The sequence below is a fragment of the Gymnoscopelus microlampas genome (assembly GCF_963454915.1).
Source record: "Gymnoscopelus microlampas genome assembly, chromosome: 18".
NCBI lineage: Eukaryota > Metazoa > Chordata > Actinopteri > Myctophiformes > Myctophidae > Gymnoscopelus > Gymnoscopelus microlampas.
The window spans coordinates 21,928,160-21,947,123 of NC_139955.1; the positions used below are offsets into that span (position 1 = coordinate 21,928,160).

At 40.0% G+C, this 18,964-nt stretch overlaps 3 protein-coding genes across 7 annotated transcripts in view; 2 read left to right on the forward strand and 1 right to left on the reverse strand.

Annotated features, from left to right (window-relative positions):
• Positions 1 to 847, reverse strand: part of rnf130 (ring finger protein 130) — a 53,434-nt gene extending 52,587 nt beyond the window's left edge. For all 5 annotated transcript variants that reach the window (XM_084041974.1, XM_084041973.1, XM_084041972.1 and 2 more), the window contains exon 1: positions 704 to 847. The gene's annotated coding sequence lies outside the window, so the exon portion shown is untranslated. The remainder of the gene's footprint in view (positions 1 to 703) is intronic.
• Positions 848 to 9,039: 8,192 nt separating this feature from the next.
• Positions 9,040 to 14,564, forward strand: LOC311065539 (proteinase-activated receptor 4). The gene is made up of 2 exons (XM_084085928.1): positions 9,040 to 9,462; positions 12,367 to 14,564. The coding sequence occupies exons 1-2, from the start codon at positions 9,333 to 9,335 to the stop codon at positions 13,431 to 13,433; spliced, it is 1,197 nt and encodes a 398-aa protein (XP_083942054.1). The 5' UTR covers positions 9,040 to 9,332; the 3' UTR covers positions 13,434 to 14,564.
• A 917-nt stretch (positions 14,565 to 15,481) lies between these two features.
• On the forward strand, positions 15,482 to 18,220 carry LOC311065555 (uncharacterized protein). The gene is made up of 4 exons (XM_084085949.1): positions 15,482 to 15,591; positions 16,812 to 16,890; positions 17,238 to 17,419; positions 17,795 to 18,220. The coding sequence occupies exons 1-4, from the start codon at positions 15,508 to 15,510 to the stop codon at positions 17,894 to 17,896; spliced, it is 447 nt and encodes a 148-aa protein (XP_083942075.1). The 5' UTR covers positions 15,482 to 15,507; the 3' UTR covers positions 17,897 to 18,220.
• The last annotated feature ends 744 nt before the right edge of the window (positions 18,221 to 18,964 follow it).

Genomic DNA, 18,964 nt, shown 5'->3' on the forward strand with positions numbered 1-18,964 from the left:
CGTTCTCCTTAACGCTATGTTACTTTGGAGCCGTTGCCTGAACAGCCCCGGTAGCGCAGCCTCTCGTCTCTAGTACAAACTCAAAATACACTTTCGCTAGTCACCAAAACAAAGACGGTTTTAAGATGTTGAAAGCCTACTTTCCTCAGTGGGAATACTTGGAGTCCCCCACCTCACGTCTAAAATACACTTTTTGGCCAGGAAAGAAAATATTCCACTGGATGAGGAAAAACATTTGTTACTCCACGGCGCACCCTACAGATTTGATCAATTGAGTTTTTCTATTGACAAGACCTGTAGGGGGCGCAGTGGAGTGACGAATGTTTTTTCTATCTCTTTTTTTTTTCTTTTCTGGCCAAAAAGTGTATTTTAGACGTGAGGTGGGGGACCCCGAGTGTTCCCACTAAAGAAAGTAGGCTTTCAACATCTTAACACCGTCTTTGTTTTGGTGAGTAGCAAAAGTGTATTTTTCTATTTTTACTAGAGACGAGAGGCTGCGGCCACTGCGCTACCGGGGATGTGCGGGCAACGGATTGAAAGTAACACAGGGTTAAGGAGAACTCCTTCTAACGCTACATGGACCCGGAGCTTGAGTTGCTTGCTTTATCACCCAATATCATTCCGAATCCTATAGCAACCTGTATATCTTCCACGTTTGACATTGATTGTCATTCCTCTAAACACATAATAACACTGATCCTACCTTAATCATTTCGTCGACTCCCAGATGTAGGTCCTATATTGTCGGTATAAATCACTTGATTCCGTCCTTATATTTAGGTTTTCACTGGCCTTTCCTTTCAGCTCAATGCTGTGTAACAATCTCTGGTCTGGACCTAATGCTCACGTTCAGTGTTGCCAGGTTTTGTGAAAGAAATAAGCAACCAGGTCTATGAAAACAAGCCCAAAAGAAGCGACCCCAAAATCTTGGAAGAACATTTGAAAAAAAAAAAAAAAAAATAGACATTTTTTTAAAAACAGTTTAACAACACAAACCTTGTATGGGGGTCCCTGGCATAATAACATTATTTTCAGATGGGGTCCGCAGACAAATACATATCAATTTGGGGGGTCCTTGACATGAAAATGTTTGAGAACCACTGGTTTAACAAAGTTTAGGAAACAAGCCCAAATAAGCAACTACACTTTAGAAACAAGCCCAAAAAACCCGCAACTATCTATTAAAAATAACTACACAGAAAAACAAGCCAAAAGTTGCTTATAATAAGCAGACATGGCAACGCTGGTCGCTTTCCCTTCCGATTGCACAGCGCAAGCGCAGCCACGTTAGTCTATAAGTCCTATAGCCCGGGAGGACTGTTTGTCGTGCTATAATTGGCTGGTTGGTTGTCAGGCAACCGCTGCGTTAAACTGTATTCTAAAGAAGGCTGTGAGTGAATGAAGTGAAAACACTCATTAAACTTAACTCGATACATACGTTGGTGTTAGTTAAATACTAACAACAAGCAAGCAACCTCTTCTAAAAAGTCTCAAATAACGTTTTATTTTGTCTAAACTTGCTCTGTCATTACAGCCTGACTACATTTTGGGGAAATAATTGTCCCTTCCAGTCGTCCGTCGAGGCTATGGGATGACTATGCTGCGCTCAGGACACAGGAGAGAGAGAGACAATAGAGCAGTGGTTCTCAACCAGTGGTCCGGGACCACCAGTTGTCCTTGAGGGGGTTCCAGGTGGTCCCCAGCTAAATGATGGAGAGTTGGTAACCAAATGGACCCCCAATATAGATCTTTAACTCTTGAGAGTGTAAAATGAAACCAAATGTTGGTTTCATTTTATGCTCTCAAGCTTAAATTATTGTTAAACATATGCATTCCTTAATTTACAAGAAGTCTACATAATTAGAGAATGTAGAAGAAAGTTTTAGGTCTGAGTGGCTAAATTTCATCAAATGGTGGTCCGTGGCTCATATGTCGAATAAACAGTGGACCTTGATATGAAAAGGGTTGCAAACCACAACCACTGCAATAGAGGGTGAGATCAACATGGGGTCCCTAAGATGGGGTCTCGTGGTGTACTGTATTTCTCCAAGTTTAAGGTCATTTGTTTCCGATTAATATACAAAGTCGGCAGAACATAATTTATTTGGGAGTCAGAAAGCTGCATTCCTCCAATTTCCTCAGAGGTTAAAGCAATGATTTAGCACAAATATTGTGGCCTTCAAATAGACTACACAAGAATTATGACCTCAGCTGCCCACATGTGATGCTATAGCCTATCTAAACTGTGATACCACATTTGGTAGTATGGTACACTAGATGTCTTAGTTTTAAAAAAGAAAAAAAAAGAATTTCACATCTACATTTTCTACTAGCACACACGTATGTATCTATGAACAAATCTCTCTTCAAAATGATCTCTCTCTCTCTCTCTCTGGATCCTTTGCATGCTATGTTTTATCACTGAGATCCTATATTTAAAGAGACAAAGGTGAACCCGCAATCTCTTTGTGTCTCTGTCCCTGATGGAGTGGGATTTATTTTATCTTTTATTATTTATTCATTTATTTGTAATTGTTTTTAGATACTTATTGGTTTGGATTTGTGTGTTAGAATTGGAACTGCAGCATGTCCTATTGGCCTTGACATTAGAGACGTTCCAAGATTTTGAGGATATACTATAATAGCACGTTTATTCCCAAGCTGTTCCCTATAACAACACAATTGCATATCTAGCTATAAAGGTCTAGCCTTTAAGATCCTGGAGGACTCTTAACCCATTAAAACCCGGGAAAGCATCCGTGGTCATTTGTAAACTTGCCCTTTGGCTCTGTACTTAGTCTGCTCTTTTTCCCCTCTATACCATACCTCTTTGCCGAAAATAGCCGAGCTTGTAGATGGGCTATTTTTGGCTAAAGTTCTTCTCAAAATAGGGATGCTAGGGTTCAAATGGTTAATGTAAAATGAAAAGTTCCTATCACACAAAGATTTGGCCACCCTGTAGTAACTCTGAGGACCCCCTAGGGGTCATGGACCCCCTGTTGAAGACCCCTGGCATAGAGTATAGACCTACTGAATGTTTAACATTTCATGACACAGACATCTCACATAATTGCCTTAATGAGGATGTAGAGGTTATACGTCTTATGATGTTGTCTGTCACATGGTCACTGAAGTTATCTTAACTTGTTTTGATGTATTTTAAATTGCAGTTCACAGATTTGTGTGTCATAGCTTGTTTTAACTTTTTTTCCCTTTAAAATTAACTCTTGCAGAAGGTGAGATCTCAAGCAAAGTCTACATTTTCATTGTCCCTTACTTACTATAACTTCTTTATCACACCTCTCGGGATCATACATTTTTAACACACATATTTCATACAGCTATTATCTCAGTGCTGTGTCTGGTCGATAAGGGATCTACAGATTATTTTATTCTTTACACTTAACAAATATACCAGAAAACGTCTTTCCCATGAATGAGAGACCACTATATGTAGTTTTGACCCTGTGGCTATCTATATACAAGAATAGATCGGTTTTCCAAAAGCAAGAAAAGTCCTCAGGTCCAGGCCACATGCTGATAGATGGTCCTACTGCTTGTCACTCAATCCATGCGGACAACACAACAGGGTAAGGAGAAGAAATGCTGACAGTGAAAAGATGTCCAGGAGACGTGAATGGGACCAAGAAGAGATCATCATCTTGTCCAGACTAGGAACCATTAGGCCTTCATAGTTGCCATGGTTAATAGACGTAGTTATTTAATAAATAATGTTGTCATGACTTGGGACCAGGAATTGCAGCACAGGGATATAAAATGTCTATTACATTGTATTATAGTGCCAAATCACACGTTGTCTCAAGACAGTTTACATAATAGAGCACCCAACGTTTCCCCCCTGAGAAAGCATTTGACAACAGTGGCAAGGGGGAAAAAACGGAAGCAACCTTGAGCAGAACCAGGCTTTAGGGTGAGTGGCCATCTGCCTTGACTGTGTTGGCATGGACAACAATAATAACAGAATGGTATTCTATAATTACAACAACAATAACAACAACAACATCAGCAGCTATAACAACAGTTTGCAGCCATGGAAATCCTCGATCCACAGCTGGGACATGAATGCATACAATGTTAGTAAGGCACACTGATGTGACATGAACGCACACAGACGGAGAGGGGGAGGAGAAGAGAGGATGGAGAAGGAGAGGAGGGGGAAATGGAGATGGAGAGGGAGAAGGGAGGAGGGGAGGAGAAAGGAGGAGGAGAGACGATGGAGAGGAAGAGGAGGAGAGAGAGGATGGAAATGGAGGGGGGTGCTTTGTGAGCCATGTGAAGTCCCACAGCAGTCTAAGCTAGCAGCTTGTTATATGCTTAATCAAAAAGGACTTTTTAGCCTAATCTTAAACGTAGAGAAGGAGTCTGCCTCACAGACCAAAACTGGGAGAAATGTCCACACTTGAGGAGCCTTATAGATAAAGGCTCTGCCTCTCCATTCTATACAGATATTCTACAAAAAAACAAGTAAACCTACATACTGTGAGCACACTGGTGTTCTAGCAGGCTTATGAGCGCTTTAAGAGGGTGACCATGTTTATATAAGGCCTCTCACGTGCGTTTCATATAGAACTATGAGTCACAGCCTGTGACCTCATTTATTGCAAAGTTTCACTCCAATGTGCCTTAAGGCACAGATCTTCACAGACAGGATAAATGTCATATTAAGAATAGAGAATACATTGAATTAATAAATATAACTACAATTTAACTGAAAAAAGGAAAAAGAATGACATATTACTGGAAAGGGAAGAAGAGAGAGGGTCAAGATACAAGGTTTGCAGGCATAAAAAATCTAAAGATTCAATCACAGAGAATCTTATCTTTTCTAACTTAAGAGAGAGAAAGAACAAAACCTAATATCCCTATAAGCCACATAGATGGAGCCTTGATAGTGGGAGATTTCCATAATAAATTAAATAAGGCTGGGGTGGGTTGTGTAAAAGCTAATATGACTGATTGCGTAAAATGAATTAACCTGGGACAAATCACCTGAAACCCTAAATATATATATATATACAGGGGCTCATCTGTATACCAAATCCCAGAACCTTTGACAATATAGCAAAAATAATCAGTCCATAAAAAAAACATATGACTCTTATATTTGTAAGCATGATATCTTTCACATTTGTCTGCAGATTTCAGATATTTGAGATTTTAAAAAGTCAACTCTGTAATACCTTAAATGATATAAGGTCTAGCCTGGCACATATGGTGTACCTGATCGTAATCTGCACAGCTTCATCCACCAATGGTGTATATATTCTAACCCAGTGGTTCTCAATCGTTTCAGGCCGTGACCCCCCAAAATATTCATATTTGAACTGATAGATCGGCTATTTTCAAAACACAATCCTCTTTCTTATATTATTTGACAATTTGGCCAATGTTTGATGCTTTTTGTATTAAAAAGTCCTTAAATTGTCACTTCACTGTCATCTGGGGACCCCCCCCCCCCAAATCATATGGGGACCCCCTGGGGGTCCCGACCCACAGGTTGAGAACCACTGTTCTACCCCAGCTATATACCGCTCCAAAGCAACCATAGTCAGAACTTTTATTTGCCAAGACTGACATCTAGTGGTTGAAACAAGTAAAGGTATAGTCACAGTCAATTTTAAAGGTATATACATTTGATACATTATACATTATAGCCTACATTTAATTTCCAATGTATACAAAATTGTAAAAGATAGGCTACTTTGTTACAAGTAAAGGTCCTGCATTTAAATCTATTAGCATCAAAATGTACTAATTCAAATAAATGCTTATTGCTTATTATGCAGAATTATAAGAATTTCAGAATCATTATATCATGTTATTGGGCCATTGATCATGAACCACTTAAGCCCTATGGTCATGCTTGGGTTATTTGAAAATAGCCGATCTACAAGCTCTACAAGCTGGAGCACTCATCCAGTGTCATTTTGACTATATGCAATACACACGGTATTCTACTTCTCAAGTATCATTAAAATCAAAACTACAGACCTCTCAAAACAAACCAATTAGACAACTACTATAGCTCAGTCCCAGGTCTCACCTAACCCCAGCTCCCTTTACTAGCCTGGGATGGCTCAAGGTAGAGGACAGAGTACAGCAACTTGCAATGGGCCATGTATCTGTCAAACTACTGTACTTCACTAGAGTGAGAGACACCCACGGACACAACACCAGAGGGAGCTCCACTGATCTTGTACCAGCCACATTCGGCACAAACATGAGGATGAATGCGTTCTATATTCTGCCACCAAAATGTTTAACTCCCCACCACCAGTCATCAAACGGTGCAACTCCCTATCTTCATTCAAAGCCACCATAAAAGAGCACCTGTCCACAATTCACAACAGCACCTATCCTAGTATAGATATCTCTTCTAGCTTTCCATCAGAGAGTACAGTATTGTATTGTATTGTATGTTTCTTTTATGTCTTGATTATGAATTACATGAAACACATGAAATACATAGGACCACAATAGAAAAAGCCATCAATGTTTTTTTTGTGATTTTTAGCATTGCTTGCTTAATTGTGCTTATGTACTGCAAACTGTTAATATAAAGTGTTAATACGTATCAATAAAGTATTCAATCAATCAATCAATCAAACAAACAAACAAACAAACAAACAAACAAACAAACAAACGTGTTGCATTGTGACATGTTGTAACATATAATATTTTTGAAAAAAATATGTTTTTTGATTGATAATTTGATTCATTATTACTAATCTAAATTTGCAAAGTAACTAAGAACCAAGGCTGTCAAATAAAAGTAGTGGTGTAAAACATACAATCTTTGATTCTAAGATGTAGTGGAGTAGAGGTATAAAGTATACTCAAGTAAAGTAAAAGTACCTTGAAATTGTACTTAAGCACAGTACTTGAGTAAATGTACTTACTTGTCGTGACCAGTCTCAATTTCATTGTACGGCACTTTGGTCAACTTTTGTTGTTTTTAAATGCACTTTACAAACAACAAACTTGAATTATTTCAACTATCACATAATGTGACATATTAAACCCCAATGTTGATGCTTATGTAATTGTATTTGCTATTACAGGAAATTGTGGAATAAGGTAGGATAATTGAAAGCGGAGATAACTTTCATTTCTCCTAGGGAGCAATATTGTCTTCAGTCTGACTGGACATGATAAACCATGTGTTTATGAACAGAGAGATCAATAGGTCACTTACTTGAGTTTACTGCAAATGAAGTAATGGAGTATTCCAGAAAATCAACCTAAATTGTTTTTCTAAACTCATAAATGGCATAAACGATTAGAAATGATAACAAGCCTTTGTTATCCTTTCTATTCATTTATGCCAAAAGCATCAGGAAATAAGATAACAATTTTGATCCTGTGAAAGCTACAAAAATGTTGATGTGACACCCACATTAACGCTTCCTGCCATGATCTGCATGAGGTTGACCTTCTGATCAAAATGATAAAAATAAAAAGGCAGATGAAACTGGTTAGGTTTTAATTTCCTGCGGTCGTATGTGAAAGCAAGCGAGTATGCTTACAGGTTATGCAAAAAGCGAACAAACAAAACAAAATACAGCTAGTGTGCCCGGGGCCATAGTGCAACACATAAAACAGTAGACTTAGCAATAAAAACATATCATACAACAGTAAGAGCAGCAGACTATTACCACTGTTATATTAGTCTAAAACTGTCAGGTGGGACGGTTCAGGAGTCCAACAGCCAGTGGAAAAAGCTGTTTTTGAACCTGGTGGATCTGGTTTTAATACTCCTCAGCCTTCTTCTAGAAGGCAGTGGGTCGAACAGTCCTAGAAAAGGGTGAGAGGAATCCTTCATGATGCAACAGGCTTTCCTTTTACACTTTTCTGTGTAGATGTCCTTGATGGCGGGGAAACTGGTCCCAGTGATGTAGGCTACTGGGACATTTTCACAACCCGCTGCAGGGCCTTCCTATCTGTAGCGGAACAATTGTAGCATTGTTTATTGCTGTATTTATTGTTCATTGTTGCCTTGTTGTTGGTATTCTTTACCTTTTACTCTTTGCTGCTGTAACAGCCTGAATCCCCCCTGGGGGACTAAACAAGTGTTTGATCTGTTGTTGATTTAATCTACAGTATGTGAAATACTCTGACATAATTTTGAAAATATATTACTAGTTCATTAGTTTATTAGTAGTAGTAATAGTTAAATGAGCTCTTATTCAGTATAAAGAATTGCCATGATGAATTTATCATTCAAGCCCATTGCAATAAAAAGCCTCGGAATATGGCATGTGTCATGAAAGTTAAAATCTACAGAGAGCAGACATAGAGCTTTCTGTGGGAACAATTACATTCTCAGTGTGTGTCGAAAAAAGTAATATGAGAAACAGTTGTTCTTCAGGAACTAATGTCTTGCACAGACAAAATATACTGAGAATACAGGAAATGTGCTTATCTGGCCTTGAGTGCTACAGGCACGCATGTGAGATGGTGAGTGAGGGAGAAGAAGAGAAATGGGAGAGAGGGAGGGGGAGAGGAAGGGAGAAATAGAGACAGAGAAGTAGATTGGATAGAGAAAAAAGACAGAGACAGAGGTCACTGATGGAGATCCGGAGTGGATATCTGTCATGGAGAGTAGGTGGGGTCACTGTGCATACATCACGGTAGCCCCCAGAGGTCAAACAGACACATTTCCTGTTATGTGAAGTCACACTGGATGCTTGTGTTCTGATATGAGTAACAGCAGGGCTGAAATACCAACTCTCTCTCTCTCTCTCTCTCTCTCTCACACACACTCTCGCTCTCTCCCTCACTCACTCACTCCCTCTCTCTCTCTCACACACACGCGCGCGCACACACACACACACACACACACACACACACACACACACACACACACACACACACACACACACACACACACACACACACACACACACACACACACACACACACACACACACACACACACACACACACACACACACACACACACACACACACACACACCCACGTACACACATACGCAACCACATGTCCTAGGGCCCCACAGCTGGGTTCCATTTGCAGAGAAAAGAACCGACTGAGTTCTGAGCTGAATCAGTCTGTTGAAGTCGACTTGCTGAGCATATCACGGAGACGAGGGAGAAGGAGCAAGCATTGTCAACTGAACGAGGAGAGGATCTGAGTGAAGGCATCAGACTGAATCAAACTTTCACTCCTCCCTCACAGCTGACAGTGGTTAAAGGGGAACAGAGAGAGGGTTCGTCCCGTGGCTGTAAACTGTAATCTGAGGTGAACTGCAGTTTACTTTCAGTTTGCAGTGTCTGTGTGGGAACAGGACTATGAGATTCCCCAGCAGCACCATGCGTCTGCCTGGGCCTGTCTGGACCCTGTTCTTACTCGCCTTCCTGTCGGTTCTCTTCACTGGATGTTCATCCAACTCTACCGACGAGTGCTCAGGGATGGGTATCCGTGAGTTAAAATCCCTTGCTTTCTTGTCCTCACTGCTGATTTTATTTTGATGTATGGAGGCTATGTATACATGTTTTATGAGTATATGTAGAAAGCATAAGAAAGAAAGAAAGAAAGAAAGAAAGAAAGAAAGAAAGAAAGAAAGAAAGAAAGAAAGAAAGAAAGAAAGAAAGAGAGAAATAAAGAAAGAAAGATGAGGTGAATAAATTAGATACTGTAGGTTGAGAGATAAAGAGGTAAAGGGGAGAGAGCAAAACAGGGAGAAAGCATTATTATTTTGCTGTGATTTTGTTTAGTCTACACGAGACAGGCACTCTACCAGTCATGCCATTCATGTCAGAGAAATGTTCTCACAATGTACATGAAAAGGCCTGTTATCTTCAAACTATTTCCCTCAATTATGTTGTTAGCACTAATGACTCTGACAATGTCGTGTGGGTGTGTGTGTGTGTGTGTGTGTGTGTGTGTGTGTGTGTGTGTGTGTGTGTGTGTTTGCGTGCGTGTGTGTTTGCGTGTGTGTGTGTGTGTGTGTGTGTGTGTGTGTGTGTGTGTGTGTGTGTGTGTGTGTGTGTGTGTGTGTGTGTGCGTGCGTGCATGCGTGTCAGTGTTTATGGGAGAACAGAACATAGACCCATGCTTATGCCACTACTAAATCATAGTAACTCAACAAAATTCTTGCTCCTACCGATGGTATTACAACAATATTTTGCCCATATTGATAATCACACAAGTCACTGACCACTAAAGTACTGTAGAAATGCCTCATCAAGACTGACGAAATGCAGGTGACATATGATCTGATGTAATGAGTTACATGCTGATGTAACATGTTTTCCTGTTTAGATTATTACCTCCATCAAGGTAATGTTTTTGTGCCTCTCTGTTGGTCTGTCTGTTAGCAAAATATGTTAGCAGTTATAATTGGATTTGCACAACACTTGGTGAAAAGGTTGCACTGATTACCTTTTCACACTGATCATGGAGTGGGCAATAGACACACTGAAACCTTGGCAGAGGTCTGTGCTCTACTGAGCACATTTCCTAGTTCTAATAATAGTAATGTAGTGTCAAGTCGGATAATAAGGCATTTAGTAGTAGTACACACAATGGGATTGCTGTTTATGAGTACCGACAGTACGTAGCACTGAGCACATATTTCCCACAACAATGTTGAGACATGGATGGGCGAGGTGATCTTCAGGAGAGACTACGGCTGTATTCTTTGTTATAACATGGTTATAACACCTGGGTTCAAATAGTTCTATTCAAAAATGAGACTTATTTGAGGGATGACAACTGCTATGATGAACAAAGCAAAACTTACTATGGAAAATCACTGATGTTATTAGCCATCATTGTAACTTTACAAATAAAATAGGTGCATTTTACACCCCAAAAAATAAATAAAACCCTTGCTTCGGGTTATATATACTTATAAAAGTACTTATTGAAATTATTGCCAATATATCATGATCTTCACACAGTAAAGATGTAAAGAGCTTTCAAGTGGTATCTTCAACAGCATAGTGATGACTGCTGATGACCTTTTGAGAGAGCAAAGGTCATCCTAAAGGCCATTTTAAAGGCTCCTTTGGGGTCTAACCCGGGAGCAACAATTGATTTATTGTTGTTTTTGAACCAGATTTAAGCCACAATTTCCTTTTAAAGAGCAGAGCAAAAAAAGTTAAACATTATTGGACAACCAGCTTTTTAGTGAGAATTGAAAAATGTCAAAGGAACTGGTCAACTTAAAGGTAGGGTACGTGATTTTCTTTGGTTAAAATAAGTGTTAAATAGCTCTATATTCTGATAGTACTCATTGCTATAGAGTGTTTGTTCAGTAAAAGGAGTCTCCTTGTCTCTCCTGCTCTTTATAAAGCAGAAAATGCATTTTCGTTTCAGTTTCAGTTTCATTTCCAATTTTATCCAATCAGGATAGAGAACTCAATCAGGATATAGATTAAACAAGTGAAATTGGAAGTGATGACACTAAGAAATGAGCAGGCAAAATTGGAACTGGAACACTATAAAAATAAAGCTTATAAATGGGTACTTTCTCCTGATTGGCTGAGATTTTGACACCTACCGGAAAATGTATTTTCTGCTTATTAAAGAGCTGGAGAGACGGGGAGACTCCAGTTACTGAACAAACACTCTATAGCAATGATTACTATCAGAATATAGTGCTTTAACCTTTTAACAAAATATTTTTTGTTTTAACCCAAAAATATCACTTACCCTACCTTTAATTGCATTACGTTGCATTACCCACTACGCAACATGTTTGCTAGATTGATTATACAGATACTCTGATTAAAAGACAGTGGATTATAGAGTTCCTCATAGATCGACCACAGAGAGTGAGGTGCAGTGGAACTACCTCTGATACAGTAAACAGGAACAACAGCTGTGTGCTTTAACCTTTTTTGTTTTTTTAATATATTATATATATATACTAGCAAAACGCTAATTATGAATTAAACCTGCCAATTGTATAAATATGCTGATGACATGGTGCTAGTAGGTCAGAGGTGAAGAAAGTGTGCTTTCACCACAATGCCTGTCATCACTTTCCACCTGCATTGATTAATGATCAAGCAGCGAGATTATCCCTAGACAGACAGACAGACAGACCTACAGACAGGCAGACAGACAGACCCCACCTCCTACAGAGCCAGGGCGTTAACATTTTGTTTACATTCACCACGATACATAGATAAGAATATCGACCGATATATCAGTATTGGAATTTCTTCCCTAATATCAATATCGGCATCGGGCCCCAAAATCCAGTAGCCTAGCTTTCGGTTGGCCTCTCTATTCAGATGTTGTAAATAATTAATTCTAGGAGTTACGAATTCTTGGCTCAACTAAACCATTCATTCCATCTTATCTATTCAACAGGTTTAAGGGCTTTCAAGCATATAACAAAGTGCAACTTCACCACCCTGAAAGAGAAGTCACTGAAAGAGATCCAGGCACCCTCCACCAACCTCTACATCCCCATCCTCTACTTGATCGCCTTCACCATCGGCCTGCCTGCCAACCTGCTGGCTCTGTGGATTCTGCTGTTCAGGACAAAGAAACTGCCGTCCACCACGCTGCTCATAAACCTCACGGCAACCGACTTCATGCTCCTGCTTGTGCTCCCCTTTCGGATTGTGTATCACTTCAAGGGAAACAACTGGGAATTTGGTGAGCCTTTCTGTCGCATCGTCATGGCGCTGTTCTATGGGAACATGTATGGCTGCGTGCTGTGCCTCATGCTGGTGGCATTAGACCGCTACATAGCACTAGTGCACCCCTTCGGTGCAAAGACTCTGCGCAGCAAACGTACATCTCTCTACATGAGCGTGGGGGTGTGGGTGGTTGTGATAGCCGCCATGCTGCCGCTGCTGATGTCTCAGCAATCGTACGTGTTGGACGAGCTGCAAATAACCACCTGCCATGATGCGCTGCCCGAGGAAGAGCAGGAGAACTACTTCCTGCCCTATTTTGTGACCATCTTTACTGTGTGCTTCCTGATACCCTTCCTTGTCATCCTATTCTGCTACGGCTCCGTATTGCGCGCCCTGGCGGCCGGAGGCAAGCGCTACACCCATGCGGTGAGAGTGACAGTGTTGGTCTTGGTGGTGTTTATTGTGTGCTTGCTGCCATGCAATATCCTTCTTCTCCTCACCTACAATGACAGCTCCCTGGAAGGTGATGGAGAGGATATCTACCTACCCTACATGGTTAGCTTAGCGGTTAGCACGTTCAACAGCTGCATTGATCCGTTTATCTTCTACTATGTGTCGGACGACTTCAGGGGAAAAGTGAGGAACGCCTTGTGTTGCCGTGGTGACTCTAAGACTCTGTCGTCGTCGTCATCAGGGAACCAGATGTATTCATCCTCTTCAGGGACGAGATCAAAGGTGACCTTGCTGTCCAAATCCAGCCGACAAGGGACTTTTGATAGTGATGCTGCTTAACCACTTAAACCCTAATGTCCCAAATTCTGGGGTGAACATTCTGCCAAAACAGCCAATCTACAAGCGTTGTGAGCTTGTAGATCGGCTATTTTTGGCAAATATATTTTCCGTAGAGGGGGGAGGGAGGGGGGCTATAGACCCCTGGGGGACTCCGGTCAACGAAGTATAAGGGTTTAGGAGGTTAAAGTCAATTCTCTGTAACTGGGGTCCACGGAGGGAAGATGATAAATGTGGACAGAGTGGACTTTGTTTCAAGCTAAAGTCTTATGTTAGGCTGGTTGTGGTTGGTAAAGCTTATGTGTGGGATTGTCTCATGTATACGTTTGCAAGACAGCTTACATTTATGTTGTTTGGACCTGTTTCAAGCCACCTCTCCAAATTCCTCCCCTTGTTTACATCCTATGTACACATCCAGTGTGTTCTGTATACTGTCCCTCTGGTGAAGCTGTTTATCTCAGGACTGGAATGTCACACAGCAACAAGCTGTTACGTGGATCTTGGAGGTTTCCATAAATAGCAATTATCATAGTCACTCCCAGTGATGTAGTGTGTTTTTGTGTGTAGTGAATGTTAATTGAAGATTTAAGTGTTACAGTAAATATTATGGCAACTTAGGCTGCTTAATTTGTAGCCTATACATTTCTATATGCAACCAGTTGACCACAAATGTCCTATTTAAGGTATACAGTGATAATCCATTTGGACATGTTTGCGTCTCTTCAGTGTAATGGCTATCCACTTGGTTATGAAACAGATTGTTGATGGATGACAAAAATGATAAACTAAAATAAACCTGTATACTTTATGCATGTTTCAACCACAGTTGAATGATAAACATTGCGAAAGTAACTTGAATGTTAGGTGAAGCTAGCTTTCCCCGTTAAGACAAAATATATATCTTGATTCAGTATTTTGTCAGGATTCTTTGTCTGCAAGATACAATGTATGTTATATACTGTATGCTAGGATGTGTACTGAATTTCAAGACAAGGATCAAATGTACCTTTTTCTATTAAAACAAAAAGGTCAATAGCTCAGTTTACTGTGTAGACTTTTTTTTTGAAAGACTTTATTGTCTAACATAATGTGAAAATGGTCAAATAAAGAAAGCAGAGGCTCATGTCCTCGACATTTCATCGGACACTTTTTTTTTCATCACACAGGAAAGTTACTCTAAAAGAGAGGGGCAAAACACGCACGCACGCACGCACGCACGCACGCACGCACGCACGCACGCACACACACACACACACACACACACACACACACACACACACACACACACACACACACACACACACACACACACACACACACACACACACACACACACACACAGGAAGCAAGGCACTGGACAGTACTGACAAGCCAACCTCTGACCACTCCCTGAATCAACGCAAGCCATTACTATTAGAGAGCTTACATGCACAGTGATTCAATTACAGTAGTTAATTAAATGACATTACGCAAAACAACATTTCACCCAGGAAGGGCATATTCAACCTGTGTGAAACGTTGCTTGTTTGAACAGGGAATAATAAAGCAAGGGACCGCAATATACTGTGTGCTGTCATCACCTTTATTTGCTTTGAGTGTCCTTTCATCTTCCAAGCTGCAGTCCCAACGCCTTTTCTAGAGGGGGGGTTCCCAAACTTTTCTGGACCAGATTCAGGGGCCACTTGAAAAAGTGTTCACAGCCCACCCATCTGACCACTTTTCAGAGCATGTTTAATAAACATTGTTTATTTTAATTATCAATCAATCGATCGACCGTGTTCCAGCTTGGATCAATAGAACTAATCTAGCACACTTAAGTTCCTATTTATCAGTGTCACAGGTTTTTAGGAAAAAATATCATGAGATATATTTTACATGAATCTTTTAATATTAAGTTATATTATCGTTAAAATGTTTTACCATTCATTTGGGGGCCCACTTGCAATATCCTCACGGCCCACCAGTGGTCCCCGGCCCACAGGCTGGGAATCGCTGTTCTAGACCTACTGAATGTAACACTTTGATAAGAGCTATCATGGCACCACAGTACCATGGGGTCGAGAGATGAGTGACACCCATGACAACCCTTACTGTCTGCCTGTATACACCACAACAAGAACACATACGCTCCCGCTCAGTTACGAATAGTAGATTTCTTAAGGTAGGCTCTGTCTCATTTTCACGTAATACACTATCACACAAATTCAGCCTCATGTCAAGTACATTGTGTAATTTATTTAATGTCATAATGTGAGTAATACAACTGGTTGTGTGACATTTGCTGTGCCAAAGGTTGACTCATTAGATTGTATGAAGTATTGTGTTACATTTTATGAAGCAATAACGACAAAACATCTCCTATGATTTCTGCCAGGAACAGACTGGTTAGATTTAGCTATGGCTTGAACATTAATACGTTGCATTTATCACAAAAAAAACAATGATTCACATTCTACAGTGAGAGCTACCGTACACATTGAATTTAGCATAATTCTAATTGTGTTTATTACACAGAATGCACTTATTGACAAACCCCAAAGAGCATGCTTATACAGTAGGCCTACAGCATAAGCACCTGTGACAACGTGCTTAATGACCTGTATATTTTCAATGGACGCACGCACGCACGCACGCACGCATTAAACCCAGTGATCATGCTTTTCTTTTCTTTTGTCTTTAGCAGTGATATATTCCAGTGAGTTTCTGGAAACTACCAGTGACATTACAAATGTGGAACCATGTTCAATCCATCCATTCATATACCGCATTAATATTTGAAAAGGCAGTTGGACAACATATATCATGATAGCTGTGCATACTATGTGACAGGCTAGGTATCTATGAGAAACTGGCTTTTGTCTGCCATCTAGTGGACATTAATTGTTACTACACAGCACTTAACACAGCTGGTACAGTGCCTGAGCTTCAGGGTTATTTTAGTTCAACAAGGAAGTAAGAACAACCTGTCAAGTGTCACTTTGAAAAATCTAAATGTTCATGACATAGCTTTATTTATTTTCTTTTCATTGCTTCAAAACATACGGCTCTAATAGTACTACTAATAGTATACTTACTAATAGTAAGAATTAATAATGAGTTATTTATAATTATAGTTTTACATTTATTCAGGTGCTTTACTCTCTTCTGTGGTGCAGGGAAACCAAAGCCCGATAAGTAGGCTGCATCCAAATAGAAAAGTATTTCCGCACACATTGGATCACCTTTGCATTGAATTGACGTTTCGATCACACAGAAACGTCAATTCAAGGTTTCAATCACACATCCTGCTTGGGAGGTGTGGAGGAATAACCTCAAGCAGAGTAACACAATGACAGACGTTTTGAATTAAACAGATGTTCTTACAAATATTAAAATATGCAGGTGATACTACAGCCACTGCATCTTCGTCTCGTCATCTTTGATGGAGCAATGGATCCACAGATATTGTCTCAGGGATCTGGTAAGAAAAATATATGAGCCAAAGTCAGAGTTCATCAAATGTTTGTGTGCTCTCTGTTCAAGCAGAGCTTCTAAAACTTTAGAAAATGTGGTGGAAATCATCGTTCACCTTTAGACTGAAAAAGTGTTTTAATTTAACATTACTTGAAATATTAACTTGTTCTTCATTAAATGAAAACCTCCTCCCCTTTGTCTTGAAGTGACTTCTTTGTGCACTTATCCAATAGGTCAAAGAGCATCATTTTCCCCAGCTAAGCCCTAAGCAAAGTTGAATAGCTGTTCTTGATGCAGCGACAGGGTACCTGAATGTAAGCATAGTGAAATGACCTCCCTACTGATCTCATTCAGACTTGTCCTTCAACACCATGGCAGCTCTGCTCACCCTGCTGGCTGTGGTCAGTGCTACAGTGTGGTTCTACTCACGCCACGGCAGAGGTCGCAGAGAGACTTCAGAGACACAGGACTATGACAGGGAGCAGCCAGTGTTCAAAGTGCCCCAGAGCCCTGCTCCCAGGACGCTAAGACGTGTGGTAAAAGTGGTTCATAAAACTATTTGTCAAGGATTTTTAAGTCAAATGGTAATGTTAGAAATATGTTTTAATGTAATCTCTTTTGAGGCAGATGGCTGGGGTTATGACACGTAGGATAATTGGTGCCAGAAAGTTTAGACACGCATAGGGAATTATTTGAAAGTCAATTCCGTTTTCTATGATTGACAGATAACCTGACATTGAATGGATTGTGCTGATGTGGCAAACCCAGGCCGTCTGGCACTCGAAAATCAAGCACGATCAGGAACGATCTACTGCAGAATATACCCCAAGATGAGGACAGGCTCTGTTGATTCAGTGGTGTCAAGTGTTTTTACTGATTCTCACACTGTGTTTCACCCTCTGTTTCCGCAGGAGAAAGAAGAGGAGGAGGAAGAGGAGGAAGGGGAAGGGCAAGAAGAGCAAGAGGAGGAGCAAGAAGAGCAAAGGGAGGAGCAAGGGGAAGGAGAAAACTAGATATATTATGCAATCTTTGATTTGTCTATTATTTCATGCTAGGACTTGCAATGTCATGCTATTATTTTTATTTTGCAGTGCATTTATCTTTGAAAAAGTCTAACACATTTGTAAATATATTTACCTTTTAGATAAGAAATGCAGTAAATGAAAAGAGTAATTTTATATTTTGCTGTTCTTTTCCACAATAGCTTTGTCAATTGGGAACAGACAACAAACAACAAACCAAACAAATTAGTTACTTACAAATAACTATTTTCTTTGTCTTGAAATGGAGAATTGTTTCTGTAATCATGTTTTTCAGCACTGACATGCATACAATGTGTGGGCCAACATAAACAACATATTTTTATGTAAACAATGTATGATATAATGTGTTCATTACCCATACTAACTACAGTACAAACATTTGAAAAACACACTGACTGCTGAAATAAATCGTCTCCTGAAAGGTCACAATTATATCTCTGAAATATGGTTGGAAACCATAAAAATACCCCAAAAGGAGTTTTAAATACTGTAGCAGCAAGATATGAAAGAAGCAGGATTTTCTTTGTTGCTCAATGTGTCCCTCTGGTTCCAGTGCTGGACTCTGGACAAGGGAGCTTAATGTCTTTCATGATGGAAAAAAAGAAAGAAAGAAAAAGAGAAATGCTTGGAGCAAGTCATTCGTTAATCAATGACTTGCCAGTGCCTTTTAAAGAGAGAAGTTCTCTCTTTTTTTCTTTATATCTTTAATGTCCAAACTTACAGGACAAAGAGTCAACAAACAAAAGTCCCCCTCTTTTTCCAGATAAATATTGTTAAATTCCACCTAATGCAGAAAATCTTTCCATTTCACGAATCTTAAAAGAAAAGTTGACGTCCCTTATTTTGAGGGCCAGTGGTGGCATGCATCGATATTGGGGTTGATACTTCCCCTCCTGGATCACAAGAGAAACTTAAGATCCAGTTCAGTTCACTGAACTGATTCTGTTCAGTTCTAATCAGAGGAATAAATAAATGCAGACTGTGGGTGCCCCACACAAAATGTAACTTACTATTGTACTGTACATTACCTGATGTTTA